The following is a 15,870-nucleotide window of genomic DNA, read 5'->3' on the forward strand; positions in this document are numbered from 1 at the left end:
ACATCTGTGAGAAGTCAGGGACTGATCCTAAGACTATACTGAGACCTGTACTGAATATCAGTTCAGCTAAGAATCATAGTAATGACAACAAATTCTCCATTTGAAATATGATTGTTCCCCAAATGATCAGTTTTCCTCTTCACCCTAAAAAAAGTTATTTAATTGGCTTTCTTGGTCCCTTTCTCCTTATACCTGTCATAATCCGAAGATTCCTAAAATAATTTTCACCTGTGGTTTGAAAGGCAAGTTGGATGAATTCTTTCAGTATCCATTCCAAAAGGCTAGGATAATTTAATTCTGGAACATGGTGGGCCAGAGTGATAGTATAATTGCATGCCTTGCATGCAGCTAGGATTCTTTTTTTTTTTTTTTTTTTTTTTTTTTTGGTTTTTGGGTCACACCCGGCAGTGCTCAGGGATTATTCCTGGCTTCACGCTCAGAAATTGCTCCTGGCAGGCACAGGGGACCATATGGGACGCCGGGATTCGAACTGATGACCTCCTGCATGAAAGGCAAACGCCTTACCTCCATGCTATCTCTCCGGCCCCACAGCAGCTAGGATTCTTGGCATCGTGTATGAACCTGAGCATTGCAAGGAGTGATTTCTGAGTGCAGAGCCAAGAGTAAACCCTGAGAATCAATGCATGTGACCTGAAAACAAAACCAAAACAAAAGTCTGGAAAATAGATGTGTTAAGGTAGGACCTAGTTGGTGTGTGAATATAAAGGTTACTGTTGTAGTATCTTGGATACTGGTCTGTGTTGTTTTTTATACCCTCTTTCCCAGACTGTTTAAATAAAACTACTCCCTTTCAATGTTTCAGCTGTAATGTCTTGTGTTAACATCAGGCTGATTCTGGGGCCAGAGCGATAGCACATCGATAGTGTATTTGCCTTGCATGTGGCCCATCCCATCTGGTCCCCTGAGCCTGTCAGGAGTGACTTCTTTTTTTTTTTTTTTTTTTTGGTTTTTGGGCCACACCCGGTGACACTCAGGGGTTACTCCTGGCTATGCGCTCAGAAGTCGCTCCTGGCTTGGGGGACCATATGGGACGCCGGGGGATCGAACCGCGGTCTGTCCTAGGCTAGCGCAGGTAAGGCAGGCACCTTACCTTTAGCGCCACCGCCCGGCCCCAGGAGTGACTTCTGAACGCAGAGCCAGGAGTAACCTTGAGTGCCACAGGTGTGACCCAAAAACTGGAAAGAAAAAAAAAGGAAAAAAGGAAACAAAAACATCATGCTGATTCCATTGCTCATTTGTAATTGCTCATTGACTCCATTGCTCACAATATATTGTTGTGACATGTATTTTGCAATTTTCATGGGAAAATCTTCAAAGTAGAATAATAACTATAAATAAGACACTTAACTTTAAAAATATCTCCTCTTACTCACTGATTTAAAATACTGTCAGTGATAGAGTTTTATGCATGCAACGTTTATGCAACACTGCATCTCCAGTAGAGTGTCTATTTCCCTCTACCATTGTTTCAAAGCCCCTCTAAATCTCCCTCTTCTCTTCTTCCCTCCACATTCCAATCTCCCCCATCATAATAAACTCAGTTATGTAGATCAGTTTATGGATTTTGTTGGTTTGGGCCATTTGTTATTCCCTTACTGTGCTCCTTTGTATTCCACATATAAAAGAGCTCATTCTATGTTTCCTTCCTTATTCACCTACTTCACTCAGCATGATACATACCCTCAAGTTCATCCACGTAGTGGAAAATTGTATGATTTTGTTCTTACTTTTATTAGAGGGGCACACTTTAAGGTACTCAGATGTTATTCCTTGCTCTGCACTCAGAAATTACTCCTGGGCCCGGAGAGATAGCACAGCGGCATTTGCCTTGCAAGAAGCCTATCCAGGACCAAAGGTGGTTGGTTCGAATCCCGGTGTCCCATATGGTCCCCTGTGCCTGCCAGGAGCTATTTCTGAGCAGACAGCCAGGAGTAACCCCTGAGCACCGCCGAGTGTGGCCCAAAAATAAAAAAAAGAAATAAAAAAAAGAAATTACTCCTGGAGAGCTTTGGTGGGAATCATATGGGATGTTGGGAATCATACCTAAATTGGTCACATGCAAGGCTAATGCCCTAACTGCTGTACTATATCCCTAGTCTTGATTTTTTTTAATAGCTGAGGATTAGTCCCTTGTACATCTATACTATAGTTTCTTTGCAATGAACTTTAAGCAAAAAATAATAATAATTAGGCCCGGAGAGATAGCACAGCAGCGTTTGCCTTGCAAGCAGCCGATCCAGGACCAAAGGTGGTTGGTTCGAATCCCGGTGTTCCATATGGTCCCCCGTGCCTGCCAGGAGCTATTTCTGAGCAGACAGCCAGGAGTAACCCCTGAGCAATGCCGGGTGTGGCCCAAAAACCAAAAAAAAAAAAAAATAATTGGTTCAATATCTTAGTTATTCATGGAAAGGTGTGATATTGTTAGATTTGGAGTGAAAAAAATTTGGAGGGGGGCAATACTCAATTGTGCACGAGGTTTATTTATGACTCTTCACTCAGGGATCACTCCTGGTGATACTTAGGGGGCCACATGGGGTGCCAGGAATTGAACCTATTAGCTTCATGCAAAACCCCAGGGCTGGAGAAATAGTATTGCTGGTAAGACACTTGCCTTGCATGCAGCTGACCTAGGTTCAATCCCCAGTATCCCCTATGGACCCCCCCCCCCCAGAAATGCTAGGAGAAGTTCCTCTGTGAAGAGTCAGGTGTAACTCCTTAGCATTGCTTGGTGTGGCCCCATAACAAAATCAAAATAGAAAATAAAAATAAAGCAAGTCCCTAACCAATTGGATTTCTCTCTGATCCCCCCCCCCCCCCAGAGTTCAAATGTTTCTGAAGTACTGATATCTCATCCAGAATTTCATGAGAGCCACATTCTAGACTTCTCTACTGTAATTCCTTGTCTCTCAAGGTGTTCTGTCCTGGATCAGCCACGTACAAGGCAAACACCCTACCACTGTGAGTTCCTTGTTCCTCATACCACTTCGAGTACCACCCTGAGTTACTAAACATTCTTTTTTTTTTTTTTTTTTTTTTTTTTTTTTTTTGGTTTTTTGGGTCACACCCGGCGGTGCTCAGGGGTTACTCCTGGCTGTCTGCTCAGAAATAGCTCCTGGCAGGCTCAGGGGACCATATGGGACACCGGGATTCGAACCAACCACCTTTGGTCCTGGATCGGCTGCTTGCAAGGCAAACACCGCTGTGCTATCTCTCCGGGCCCACTAAACATTCTTAGACCAAGCACTGCAACACAAGTCTAAAGCATCCAAGTTCCTTTTCTTTTTTTTTTTTTTTTTTCCTCAAATACTATTTTATTTATTAGGGAGTAATTGGGATCACACTCATTGGTACTCAGGGACCAAGTTCCTTTTCTATAGATTTCTCTAAACATAATTATTAGAATATTTCTTCAGATATACAGAATTTGAAAGTAAGTTTGCTAAAACACTCATAATGAGCACTGTAATGAGTCTATAGTATCAAAGTTCTTTTACCATAGACTTTTGTGGACAGACATTTTTGTAGACATTTAATTAGAACATTTTTGGAAACATTTAATTTGAGAATAAGTTGCTAAATGATAAACACAATAAAACATCATAGCAATTGGAAAACATTTACATGGATAGCTGAGAACCATTAAAAAATCTAACAACATTATGTATTTTCCAAGAACTGTGCAAACTAATATTAAACCGCTAGAGTTGGACACAAATGATCTGTTTGGGACAGAACAAATAAGTAGCTATTAAGATAGATAGATAGATAGATAGATAGATAGATAGATAGATAGATAGGTAGGTAGGTAGGTAGATAGGTAGGTAAACACAGGTTAATCAGCAATATAGTGACTGATGCTAATAGGATCAAGATATTAACCTAGGTCCTAGAAGAAACTTAATTTTTGGAGGTGACCCAGGTGCTAGAGGTTCTGAAAGCAGTTTTTCCTCATTTGGACTTCTGCTGGGCTTAGATTCTCCATTCCCACCTTATCTCCTCAATAAGCTCCTGCAGGTTGGGGGGCCAAATTCCTCACAAAAAGCACCTGGGCATTTGGGATCTGGGGTCCAGGGTCAGCGTAGGCATCTGGAAGCCTGCCCAGAATCTTCAGCTCTCTCCTCTTCACTGCCTGCTTCTGTCCTGCTGAAAAGGCCTCTGCTACCATGAGTGGTAGAGCAGCTGACTGAGGCTGGGGATGAATTGACAGAACCTATGTCTATAGGGAACATATTGGTCACATTTCACTGGTACTCAACCAGGCCTGGATACCTTAGTAGCTTTCGGACTTCTCTCTCCTTGCAAGACTGATGTTCCAATGAACGTTCCATTCATTCCAGCTCAAGGGGACCATCATAGTGATTATCCATGAGAGGGTCAAGTCACACACTATTGTTGGGGTCTTCTCGGGTCCTTGGGTTCACTGCTTGAGTGCCAGTTGTAAAATCAGGCCTCAGACTTCAACATCACTGGAGAGATATGGGTCTGGAAGCAAATGTTGGTCCAGGAAATAACACACACACACTAAAGAGGAAGAAATGGGTTCAGGAGTTCCAACACACAAATCTTCTACTCCTAAGGAGCAGTAATCTCATGGGGAAGACCGGAAATGAAAGAGAGCATTTTCTTGAGATCCCAGGACCTTTATTAAGAAGAATCAGACCACATCTTGAGGTAAAGATTAAGTGGTCTAGACACCAATCCAAGGTACCACATTCAAAGATGTTTCCAATCAATGAGTAATAGGAATATACTGAATAGGAATGGCATCTGGTTATTCCCACAGGGTGGGAGGATGTGGCGCTCTCAACTGTAGAAGCAAGGATCTTAGATGCCAAGGATAGGACAGTAGGCATAGTAATTTAGAACATATTTTCACTTCTTAAAATAGTGGAAAGCCGGGGCCGGGAAGGTGGAGCTAGAGGTAAGGTGTCTGCCTTGCAAGCGCTAGCATAGGACGGACCGCGTTTGATCCCCCGGCGTCCCATATGGTCCCCCCAAGCCAAGGGTGATTTCTGAGTGCATAGCCAGGAGTAACCCCTGAGCATCAAATGGGTGTGGCCCAAAAAACAACAACAAAAAATTAATGGAAAGCCCTGCCCTAAAATTAATACAGTTCTGGGTACTGTAAGGAGATAAAATGATATATGCATGACACAATTTCAGGAACAGTATTGAAAAATGACAGAGCCTAAAAGGAAAAGAGGAAGACAGCGAGAAAGAGAGTAATGTTTGTTATAGAGGCAGACTGGAGGGTCTGTGGGAGAGAAACTGGAGACATCAGTGGCAGGAAGAATGTTGAACATTATATAACTGAAATTCAACCACCACTATTTTTGTTTGTTTGTTTGTCTGTCTGTCTTTGTGTCACACCCTGCAGTACTCAGGGGTTACTCCTGACTCCACTCAGAAATTACTCCTGGTAGGCTTGGGGGACCATATAGGATACCGGGAATCGAACCACCATTAGTCCTGGATTGGCTGTATGCAAGGCAAACACCTTACAGCTGTACTATCACTATGGCCCCCCACCAACAACTTTGTAATTGTGGATCTGTGATTCCATTAAAAAACAACAGACAGGGGACAGAGTGGTAGCACAAGCGGTAGAGGGCGTCTGCCTAGCACGTGTTAATCTAGGACGGACCATGGTTCGATCCCTTGGTGTCCCATATGGTCCTCCAAGCCAGGAGCTATTTCTGAGTCCATAGCCAGGAGTAACCTCTGAGCATCACTGGGTGTGGCCCCCTCCCAAAATATAAGAAAAAGAACACCAGACACTTCTTGGGAAAGAAAGAAATGAGATAGTACAGGGGTAAGATGCTTGCCTTGGACTCTAGTTTGATCTCTGGTACCCCATCAAGTCCCTCAAGGACTGGGAGGAGTGATTCTTGAGTGCAGAGCCCCAAGCAAAGCTGGAGCACAGTCTGGTGTGGTGCATTTTGGTCCAGTGAGGTAAGTGCAGCAGAGCCCCAGGGAAATAGTGAGCAAGACAACAAAGCCCCTGGTGGGGTGTTCTGAATCCATTTCCTGAAAGAAGCAACATTGGGAACAGGTTCTGGAGATATAAATGTGCAGATGATTCAAGAAAAAATTTCTTCTGTCTGTTGTGCTAAAGAGGTGCCTTTCTAGAGCACAGGGCTCACCCTAGAGAAGGAATGAGAGGGTTGTATGCTCCCCTAAAAGGGCTGCTTGCAGGGCACCAATGATATCATCTGCTGAGCAGAACAAACAGCCCCCAAACAGGAACAGCTAGGGCTGTCGGCTTTCTATATCAGAGTAATGTTAGCTTCATAGAAACTATGAAAAGGATTGGCAGTAGGTCCTCTTAAAAGATTTGAAAGAATTCTCTAGTGAGTCCATCAGGGCCTAGGCTTTTATTTTTGAGCAGCCTTTTGACTATCATTTCAATTTCCCCAATAGTGAAAGGCCTATTCAGATATTCCAGATAATTTTGGTTCAACCTTGGGAGGTTATAAGAGTCCAAGAATTTATCCATTTTTCCAGGTTCTCTTGTTTTTATTTTATTTGGGGGGGGGTGTCACACTGGCAGCGCTCAGGGGTTACTCCTGGCTCTAAGCTCAGCAATCGCTCCTGGCAGTCTTAGGGGACCATATGGAATGCTGGGATTTGAACCACTGTCCTTCTGCATGCAAGGCAAACGCCTTACCTCCATGCTATCTCTCTGGGCCCGGTTCTCTTGTTTTGTGGCATAAAGCTTCTCAAAGTAATTTCTGATTGCCCTCTGAATTTCTACAGTATCTGTAGTACTTCCCCTTCTTCTAATTTAGTTTATTAAGTTTCTCTTTACTTCTTTCTTTGTAAGTCTTGCTAAGGGTTTATTGATATTGTTTATTTTTTCAAATAACCAACTTTTGCTTTCATTGATTTTTTAAATTATCTTTATTTAAACACCATGATTACAAATATGATTGCAGTTGTATGATTACAGTAATGTAAAGAGCACCCCCCTTCACCAGTGCAAGATTCCCACCACCAATTTCCCAGATCTCCCTCCTCCCCACCCCACCCACACCTGTACTTGAGACAGGTTTTCTATTTCTCACATTCATTCACATTGTTATGATAGTTCTAAGTGTAGTTATTTCTCTAACTGCATTCATCACTCTATGTGGTGAGCTTCATGTCCTGAGCTGCACCTACCAGCTCTCATCTCTCTTGTCTTGAGATACTGCTAAAAATGTCTTTCATTTTTCTTAAAACCCATAGATGAGTGGAACTATTCTGCGTCTTTCTCTCTCCCTCTGACTTATTTCACTCAGCATAATAGATTCCATGTACTTCCATGTATAGAAAAATTTCATGACTTCATCTCTCCTGACGGCTGCATAGTATTCCATTGTTTTTTTGGGGGGGTTCTAGTACATTAATTTCTGCTCTGAGCATTGTTATTTCCTTATATCTGCTTATTTTTGTTTCATTTTGTTGACAGTTTTCTAAATTTTGGAGTCCACACCCAGAGGCACTCAGGGGTTATTCTTGGCTTTGCTCTCAGAATTCACTCCTGGCAGGCTTGGGGGACCAGAAGGGGTGCCAAGGATCAAATTTGGGTCAGTCCCGTGCGAGGCAAAAGCCTTACTTACTGTGCTGTTACTCTGGCCCCAATCGTCCAATTTTTTTTAAGCTGTAATATTGTTATTTATGTAGGTTCTTCCTTCCTTCCTTCCTTCCTTCCTTCCTTCCTTCCTTCCTTCCTTCCTTCCTTCCTTCCTTCCTTCCTGATGAATGCTTGTAAAGGTATAAATTTTCCTCTCACTACTTCTTTTGCTGTATCCCATAAATTCTGATAATTCGTGTCTTCATTCTCATTTGTTTCCAGGAATCTTTTGATTTATTCTTGATTTCATCTCTAACCCACTGGCTGATTAGTAGTGAGCTATTTAATTTCCAGGTGTTAAAGTTTTTCTCTGTATCTGTAATTTACTTCTAATTTCAGTACATAATGATCTGAAATGGTAGTTGATACAATTTCTATCCTTTTCATCTTATGGAGGTATGTTTTGTGGTCCAGCATGTAGTCTATCTTGGAGAATTCCCATGTGCGTTGGAGAAGAATGTGCTAGCCCCTTTTGGTATTTTTGTTTTGTTTTGTTTTGTTTTGTTTTAGGGCCACACCAGTAGTGCTCAGGGGTTACTTCTGGCTCTGTGCTCAGAAATTTGTGCTCAGAAATGGGGTGACCTTATGGGATGCTGGGAACTGAACCTGGCTACAGGCAAGGCAAATGCCCTGCTGCTGTGCTATCGCTCCAGCCCTGGTTTTATTTCTTTGTCTAATAGATGGGCAAAAAATTGTGCTGTGTGGGGTGTGGGGTTGAAGCTCTATAGAAAAAAAAATCAGCATGATTCTGGCTGGAGGAACTGGAGACAGAATTCGTAGCAATAACCTATTCTCATCTAGGTAACAACTGCCTTATCTCATTTAGTTTCAAAATGGACATTGGACATTGTGCCACAGGATATATAGATGTTTATTTGCTCTGGATGCCAGACAAACTAGAAAGTTTCCTAAGATGGTTGGGTCAGCTGTATGTGGGTGGATCCCAAACACAATGGTCCTTTCCAGGCCTGAGAATCGACGGACACTGTCCAACACAATATGATCATTCTGTAGGTTAGAGGCATTACCAATCAGCATCCTCATTTTCATCCTCAGTTTTCTGTAGAAAAAATCCAAATCTTTTGTGGTGCTAAGAAGAACAGCAACATCCTTGGCAGAGTAGCCCCTTTCAAAAAGACTCTTGCAAGTTTGTGCCACATAGTCCACTGTACCCTTCAAGGTCAAGTTTGTTTCAGTTGTTAGAGTTCCCTGCACACCTTGAACCCATTCAACTTCATGTAACATCTCTAAGGATCCCAGGGGAATGTTATCTGGAGGTTTTCTCCTGACTCTATCAATTTCCTTTTGTAGGAATTTGGCTACTTGATCGGAATTGCGAACCACCTTGGTGAGTTCTTCTTTTGAATTCTGGACTAAGAAATTAGGGAGGCCACTGTCTTCTGTATGACTAGTTTGAAAGTAGTCTAGAAAGATCCAGAGAATTCCTGGGCAGTTCTTATTCTTCTGAGTTATGGCTTTTGCTTTTGCATACCAGTCTCCATCTTCAGTGCGAAAATTCTGAGCTTCATCCATAATGATGTGTTGAATATTTTCATAGTCATCATTCATGAATTTTTTCCGTGTCTCTGCACGGCAGATCTTTTTGTTACTGTAAAAGAAGAGAGATATTTAGGTTTCTGAAACAAATATTTTATCCATCATATTCTTGTGAACACTATTGTAATCAGAGATTATTTTTGTTTTTGTTTGTTTGTTTTGGGTCACACCTGGCAGTGCTCAGGGGTTACTCCTGGCAGGTTCAGGGGACCACGAGGAATGTAGTGTTTTGAACCGGGGTTTGTCCTGTGTTGGTCGAGTGCAAGGCAAACGCCTTACCACTGTGCTATTGCTCCGGCCCCTGTAATCAGAGATTATTTACCACCTAACTCTCAAGAAATAGAAACTAGGGTTGAAAGTGTTGGGAGTGAATTTAGTTTGAACCGCATTAGTTGACTGATTGCTTACCCAACAAAGTTTCTCAGAGGTTGATTTTCACAAACATAGAGAATGTCATTTGTCTCACAGTGAAACACATTTCTGATCTTCTCAATGATCTTCAAGGCTATGATTGTCTTTCCTGTGCCAGGAAAGCCATGGATAAACAATTCTCTGTGCTTACGAAGGTTTTTTGAGATGAGCTCATATTGTTGGAGGGTGAGAAGATTTAAAACTTCACAACCGAGCTGGTCACTCAAGAAAGATCTGAAGCCAAGCATGACAACCACGAGAGATTGTAATAGTGCTTCCATTTGACAGGTGTCTACAAGATTATAGGACTTGGGATAATCAATTGAAGAACTCAAGCACCTCAAGGACTGGACATTGCTCTCAGGACACAGATGGAGGAGTTTGGGTATGACAATTAGCCTCTTAGTGTAGCCCCCCATGTTCACCAGCTTCTGTTTCAAAGTGAAGGCAGTTTTGGTGCAGTAGAACCATCCATCTGCATCCTGTTCTCCCAGAATAGTGTAGAGAATAGGGGGACTGTTCTGTGCTATCAGCAGGGCATCACAGAGGACTCTTTTGTTTTCTTTTAAGCTCAAGTCCACAGCCCAGCTTCTAGAAAGAATTAAAACTCCCTGGAAGAAAGGATGTAGTTGATTATTCATTAATTCTTGCAGTCCTTCATGTTCTGAGCATAGCTCTGTCCAGAGGGATGTTGGAGTAAGCAACAGAGAACCTGGTTTTACTAAAAAGGAAAATATGGAAATATTTTAAAATATTGTTTATACTCTTGTGTAAAATGGCATATATTACATTAAAAAGTGATGGCTACCATCTTCCTTAAATATTTAATTCCAGAGAAATTCTTTCTAGTTCACATCTCTTTATTCCAAACCCAACAATTTTCAAGATATGAATACAGTCAAGCTGTTCCATAGCTCATGGAGTAGAGTTTAACCTACATGGAATTTGTCAAGACTGAGAAAATAAAGAATGATCCAGACCCTGTATCTTATATCATTATTTTTATTTTATTTTATTTTTTTTGGTTTTTGGGCCACACCCAGTAACGCTCAGGGGTTACTCCTGGCTATGTGCTCAGAAGTTGCTCCTGGCTTGGGGGAACATATGGGACACCGGGGGATCGAACCGCGGTCCGTCCAAGGTTAGCGCAGGCAAGGCAGGCACCTTACCTTTAGCGCCACCGCCCGGCCCCAACCTTTACGATCATTATTTTTTTCTTTGTCTGTTTGCTTTGTTTTGGCTCCATAGCCAAAAATGCTCAGATGTTACTTCTGACACTGCTATCAGGAATTATTCTTGGAGGTACTTTGGGGACCATATGGGATACAAAGGTTTGAGCTAGGGTCAGTCCTATGTAAGAAAAATGCCCTACCCCACTGTACTATATTGCTCTAGTCCCCTATTTTTCTTATTGAAGGATATAAAAGTTTTCTTATATTAATGACTACAAAGAACTTAGAAAAGTAAAGAATATATTCAAGAAAGGATACAAACTAGACATTAACGATAATTAATTACTAATTAATCATAATAATTAATAATTAATAATCGGGCCCGGAGAGATAGCACAGCGGCATTTGCCTTGCAAGCAGCCGATCCAGGACCAAAGGTGGTTGGTTCGAATCCCGGTGTCCCATATGGTCTCCCGTGCCTGCCAGGAGCTATTTCTGAGCAGTCAGCCAGGAGTAACCCCTGAGCACCGCTGGGTGTGACCCAAAAACAAAAAAACAAAAAAACAAAAAAATTAATAATCAACAGTAATGACTTGGGCATATTTGAGACATTTTTATATCATATTCTTTTGTTAAAACTTGCATTTAATAGGGCCAATGTATGAAGCTAAATAGTCCTTTCACTCCTTGAAAACGCAGGTTTCCTTTTTTAGTATATTTTCTTTTTTAGTGGCAATTTCTAGACAAAATCCCAGTTAGGAATGTTAGTGGGTGGGAGAGTTAAATAACATTGTGATTGATCTTTTTTTTGTTTGTTTGTTTTGTTTTTTTGGGCCACACCCATTTGATGCTCAGGGGTTACTCCTGGCTAAGCGCTCAGAAATTGCCCCTGGCTTGGGGGGACCATGTGGGATGCCAGGGGGGATCGAACCGCAGTCCTTCCTTGGCTAGCACTTGCAAGGCAAACACCTTACCTCTAGCAGGGGTCCTCAAACTTTTTAAACAGGGGGCCAGTTCACTGTCCTTCAGACTGTTGGGGGGCCAGATTATAGTAAAAACAAAAATTATGAACAAATTTCTATGCACACTGCATATATCTTATTTAGAAGTGAAGAAACAAAATGGGAATAAATACAATATGTGGCCCGCGGGCCGTAGTTTGAGGACCATTGCGTCTAGCGCAACCTCACCGGGCCGTTATTGATCTTAAATGCCTACTTTGTGTGAACTCAGGCTCAATCCTCATGTCAGTGATATATTAGGATACACCTTATTTTACCTAAAACAAAGATCATCCTTGGTTCCTTTGTATGTTTGTTTACAACTTGGATTTACCCCAAAACAGAGATTGTTTTACTTGTAAATCTGGGTGGGACTGGCTCAGAATAGCCTGAGCCATCTTTTCTTTTTTTTTTTTTTTTTGGTTTTTGGGTCACACCCGGCAGCGCTCAGGGGTTATTCCTGGCTCTACACTCAGAAATCGCTCCTGGCAGGCTTGGGGAACCATATGGGATGCCAGGATTCGAACCACCGTCCTTCTGCATGCAAGGCAAACGCTTTACCTCCACACTATTTCTCCAGCCTCAGCTATCTGTTCTTACACTATCCTTACTGCCTCACCCAGGGATGGTCTCTGTACTCAATAAAAAAGGGCAGTTCTGGGGCCGGAGAGGTGGCGCTAGAGGTAAGATCTCTGCCTTGCAAGCGCTAGCCAAGGAAGGACCATGGTTCGATCCCCCGGCGTCCCATATGGTCCCCCAAGCCAGGGGCAATTTCTGAGTGCTTAGCCAGGAGTAACCCCTGAGCATCAAACAGGTGTGGCCCAAAAACACCAAAAAAAAGGGGGGGCAGTTCTGGCAGGCAGTGTGGGAGAAATATCAAGTAGAAGACTGCCAGATTACATGTATTTCACCTTTAGCCTAGTCTGGATTATTTCATGTGCGACCCTGCTTTAGACTCATTCACCTGGGCTTGGAGATATGATGTGTGGGGTGATTTTATAGTGAAGCCTCTCACTAGGCTCCTGCAAGAGAAATTACTTAGTTGGGGCTGGAATTAGATAATACAATGGGTAGGGCACTTGCCTTAGATGCAACCAACTAGGGTTCAACTCTAGGCATCCTATGTGGTTCCCAAGCCCTGCCAGTATTGTTTCCTGATCACAGAGCCAAGAGTAAGCTCTGTGTATGGCTCAGTGTGACCCAAAAAAGAAATTACTTTTTTAATCTCTTTTTTAAAAATAACTTCTCTCCATTTAATGACTTCCATAATTAACTATCTCATCTATACCTGTGGGGTCTGCCCCCATTTAGTGCTTTCTCTCTAGTAGATCAGTGAGTTGTTTACAAAGCCTAAGAAGTTTGTTGAAATGCATAGTTCTAACTCCCATGCCTGAAATTACAATCTGATAAATTGGAGGCAGTTCATCTGCACAATTAACTCCTCCTGTGGTATTCCTAATTACCAATCAGAGTTGGTGACCATTATGTCTCAGGGTTCCTGATACCTCTCCCCAAGAGACTGGCACCCTTGTTACTGGATACAGCAGGATTTACAGAATGCAATCTTCCACAGATTGCTTTTAACCACGGGCATTAGTTTATTTCTTTTTCTCCTAAGGGAAACATTGGTACTCAGTACCTGGAAATAATTGTTGTTGTAGATCCTTTTTATGTTTCAAGCCTTTCTTAGTATACACTGGTCTGCAACTTGGAGAGCTTTCAGAGATATTCAATTGAGATTCAAAGTCTTCAGACAGCTCTGAAAGAAAGTCATGTCACCTATATGATTTCACCCTCTCTGCAGAAATCATCCATACAAGTAGGTGTCTAATGTTTTATTTAGTATGGTTTAATTCAGGTATAATTCAAGACACAAAGGAAGATTATGTACCTTCTTTCGCCTTATATCCAGGTTTGCAAAGATCCACCACCCACCATAAGAATCCTTTTGGCGTCAAAGTGATAGCACAGCGGGTAAGGCATTTGCCTTGTATGTGACCAACTCATGCTTGATCCTCAGCATACCATATGGTCCTTGCCTCTAGGTGTGATCCCAACCCCCCCCCCAAATTAGCCTTATTTTGAATCTTGAATATTTTTGCTATTCAACATAAAGCTCCCTTTCCTATGTTTTAATAGTATGTGGTTAAATTGTAAAGGAACTTAAACACTTTCAAAATTCTGATCATAATGTACATATACAATATTCACAATCAAGACAAATCTCAAACAACTCTGGCTCTTGTCTCCAAGAATTAATCTCATGCTAAACTGTAGTGCCAAGTTAGAATTATCCTGAGGTTCCAGCAGGTTCCAATTAGATGAGTTTATCAAGATGTATAGTCAGTCAAAAAATTACTTCAAAATTTTTGTTTTCTTTTCTTTTATTTTTGTTTATTTTTTGTTTTTGTTTTTGTTTTGGGCCACACCTGGTAACGCTCAGGGGTTACTCCTGGCTACATGCTCAGAAATCGCTCCTGGCTTGAGGGACCATATGGGACACAGAGGATCAAACCAAGGTCCGTCCTAGGCTGACACATGCAAGACAGACGTCTTATCACTTGTGGCACCGCTCTGGCCTCTTCTTTCCTTTTTCTTTTATGGGAAATCACATCTATATAAAATCAGACTTACTCAATGAAATATAATGTGCACAAGGTATTTATATTTAGAGTAAGCAAATTTCAGTGTGTGTGAAGAGTTCAAAGTAATAAAAACCAAGGTTAAGAAAAGAACATGGAAGAGCTCTATCTCTTACCTGGATTTGTGTCCCCCATCATCATTTGTACCCATTTCTCAGATGTCAGGCTGCAGACTTCATTGTCCTTCACTATCCATGAACTGGGATTTCCAGAGAACACTGCACAGCAGAATGCTTTCACTTGGATTATGCAGAGAAAACTATGCAAAATTCCATTCTTAAACACGTTTATAATCTTGGACTCATAATCCACTGCCATTGGTCGGGAATCACAAAAATGATAAGTATGCAACTTGGAAATTGATTCTTCTATTATGCCACTTAATTTGTCAATATTAACATTCTCTTTCGGACATCCCAGGACCTCCTTACTTTTATCATCCACTCCGATAAAAAGATAGCCTCCTTTTTCATTTGCAAATGCAGGTATATACTCTGAAATTGTGCATTTTAAGTACTTTTCAATGTTCTTCGTAGAGAATTGTTTAAACTCTACATATCGAGACTCAGGAAATGGCAGAATTTCACCATATTCAAATCTGTCTCTTTGAAAAACTTTATTAGGAGAATCTAATTCAGAGTCTTCATATCTGGGATTTTTCCTCGGTGGGCAATTTCCACTCATCTCAGTCGCATTGCTTTTCTTTTCATTCAGGAAACGAAATGCTTTTTCTGAATTCATTAATTTCACAGAAGTTTCAGATCTATAGTATAAGGAAGAACTCAGGCTGCAAATTCGGGGCATGAGGGAACTGTCTCTAGAGAAAGGGCCACTACTCCAAGATTTCACAAAAATGTAAAAATACCCGCTTTGTTGCTTAGTTTCAAAGAAAGAGTGGAAATCCCGAGATTCAATAAGCTCTCGCAAAGCCTCTTCTAAATCACATCCCATCTCGATGGAATGTTCTTCCTCATTTGCCATTTCTATCTCAATCATTCCTCCTCCTGAATTCAGCAAGGCACATGCAGCCTGTTTAACTTTCACCTTCTCTTGATATCTCTGATCTTTCTGCAGCTTATTTCTCTTCTGTTCCCCAAGAATTACTTTTCCCACATTGATGATCACGTCATAGTGAAATGGTTTCACCTCCAGTAAGCTGCGATTCCTCTCCATCTTGCTATACAGCTGAAATTATTGAGACATTTGTTTAGTTCTGAAGAAATCATGAAAACATTCATTCATACATCCATTCATAGAAAATAGTTCACCTGTGTCTAATGTTCCTAGCATGTTCCTAGTGAGCAATATAGAATTAGGTCCTCATTTTAAGGAGCTGTCTGCCAAGAAAGGAAGATAATTGGACCAGCATATATAGTCAAGTGTGGTGTGGATTATAATAAATGGAACATATTAAAGAGTTCTTTGAGGGGGGTTGGTGAGATAGTTAGAGC

The 15,870-nt window shown here is 41.6% G+C and overlaps 1 protein-coding gene across 1 annotated transcript; it reads right to left on the reverse strand.

Moving 5' to 3' along the window:
- Window positions 1-8,464: 8,464 nt before the first annotated feature.
- Window positions 8,465-15,592, reverse strand: SLFN11 (schlafen family member 11). Its single transcript, XM_049790219.1, has 4 exons — window positions 14,536-15,592; window positions 13,417-13,536; window positions 9,602-10,325; window positions 8,465-9,245 (listed from the first exon to the last, which is right to left on the reverse strand). The coding sequence occupies exons 1-4, from the start codon at window positions 15,590-15,592 to the stop codon at window positions 8,465-8,467; spliced, it is 2,682 nt and encodes an 893-aa protein (XP_049646176.1).
- Window positions 15,593-15,870: the final 278 nt, after the last annotated feature.

The sequence above is a fragment of the Suncus etruscus genome, chromosome 1, assembly GCF_024139225.1.
Source record: "Suncus etruscus isolate mSunEtr1 chromosome 1, mSunEtr1.pri.cur, whole genome shotgun sequence".
NCBI classification, from domain to species: domain Eukaryota; kingdom Metazoa; phylum Chordata; class Mammalia; order Eulipotyphla; family Soricidae; genus Suncus; species Suncus etruscus.

Excerpts from the sequence above, each read along its gene's own strand:
- SLFN11 (XM_049790219.1), bottom strand. The coding sequence starts at position 15,592 with ATGGAGAGGAATCGCAGCTTACTGGAGGTGAAACCATTTCACTATGAC. Across the intron at positions 13,537-14,535 it reads GATGGGGGACACAAATCCAG|AGCTGTCTGAAGACTTTGAA; the intron begins GTAAGAGATAGA and ends ACTTTCTTTCAG. Across the intron at positions 9,246-9,601 it reads CCTCTGAGAAACTTTGTTGG|TAACAAAAAGATCTGCCGTG; the intron begins GTAAGCAATCAG and ends CTTCTTTTACAG.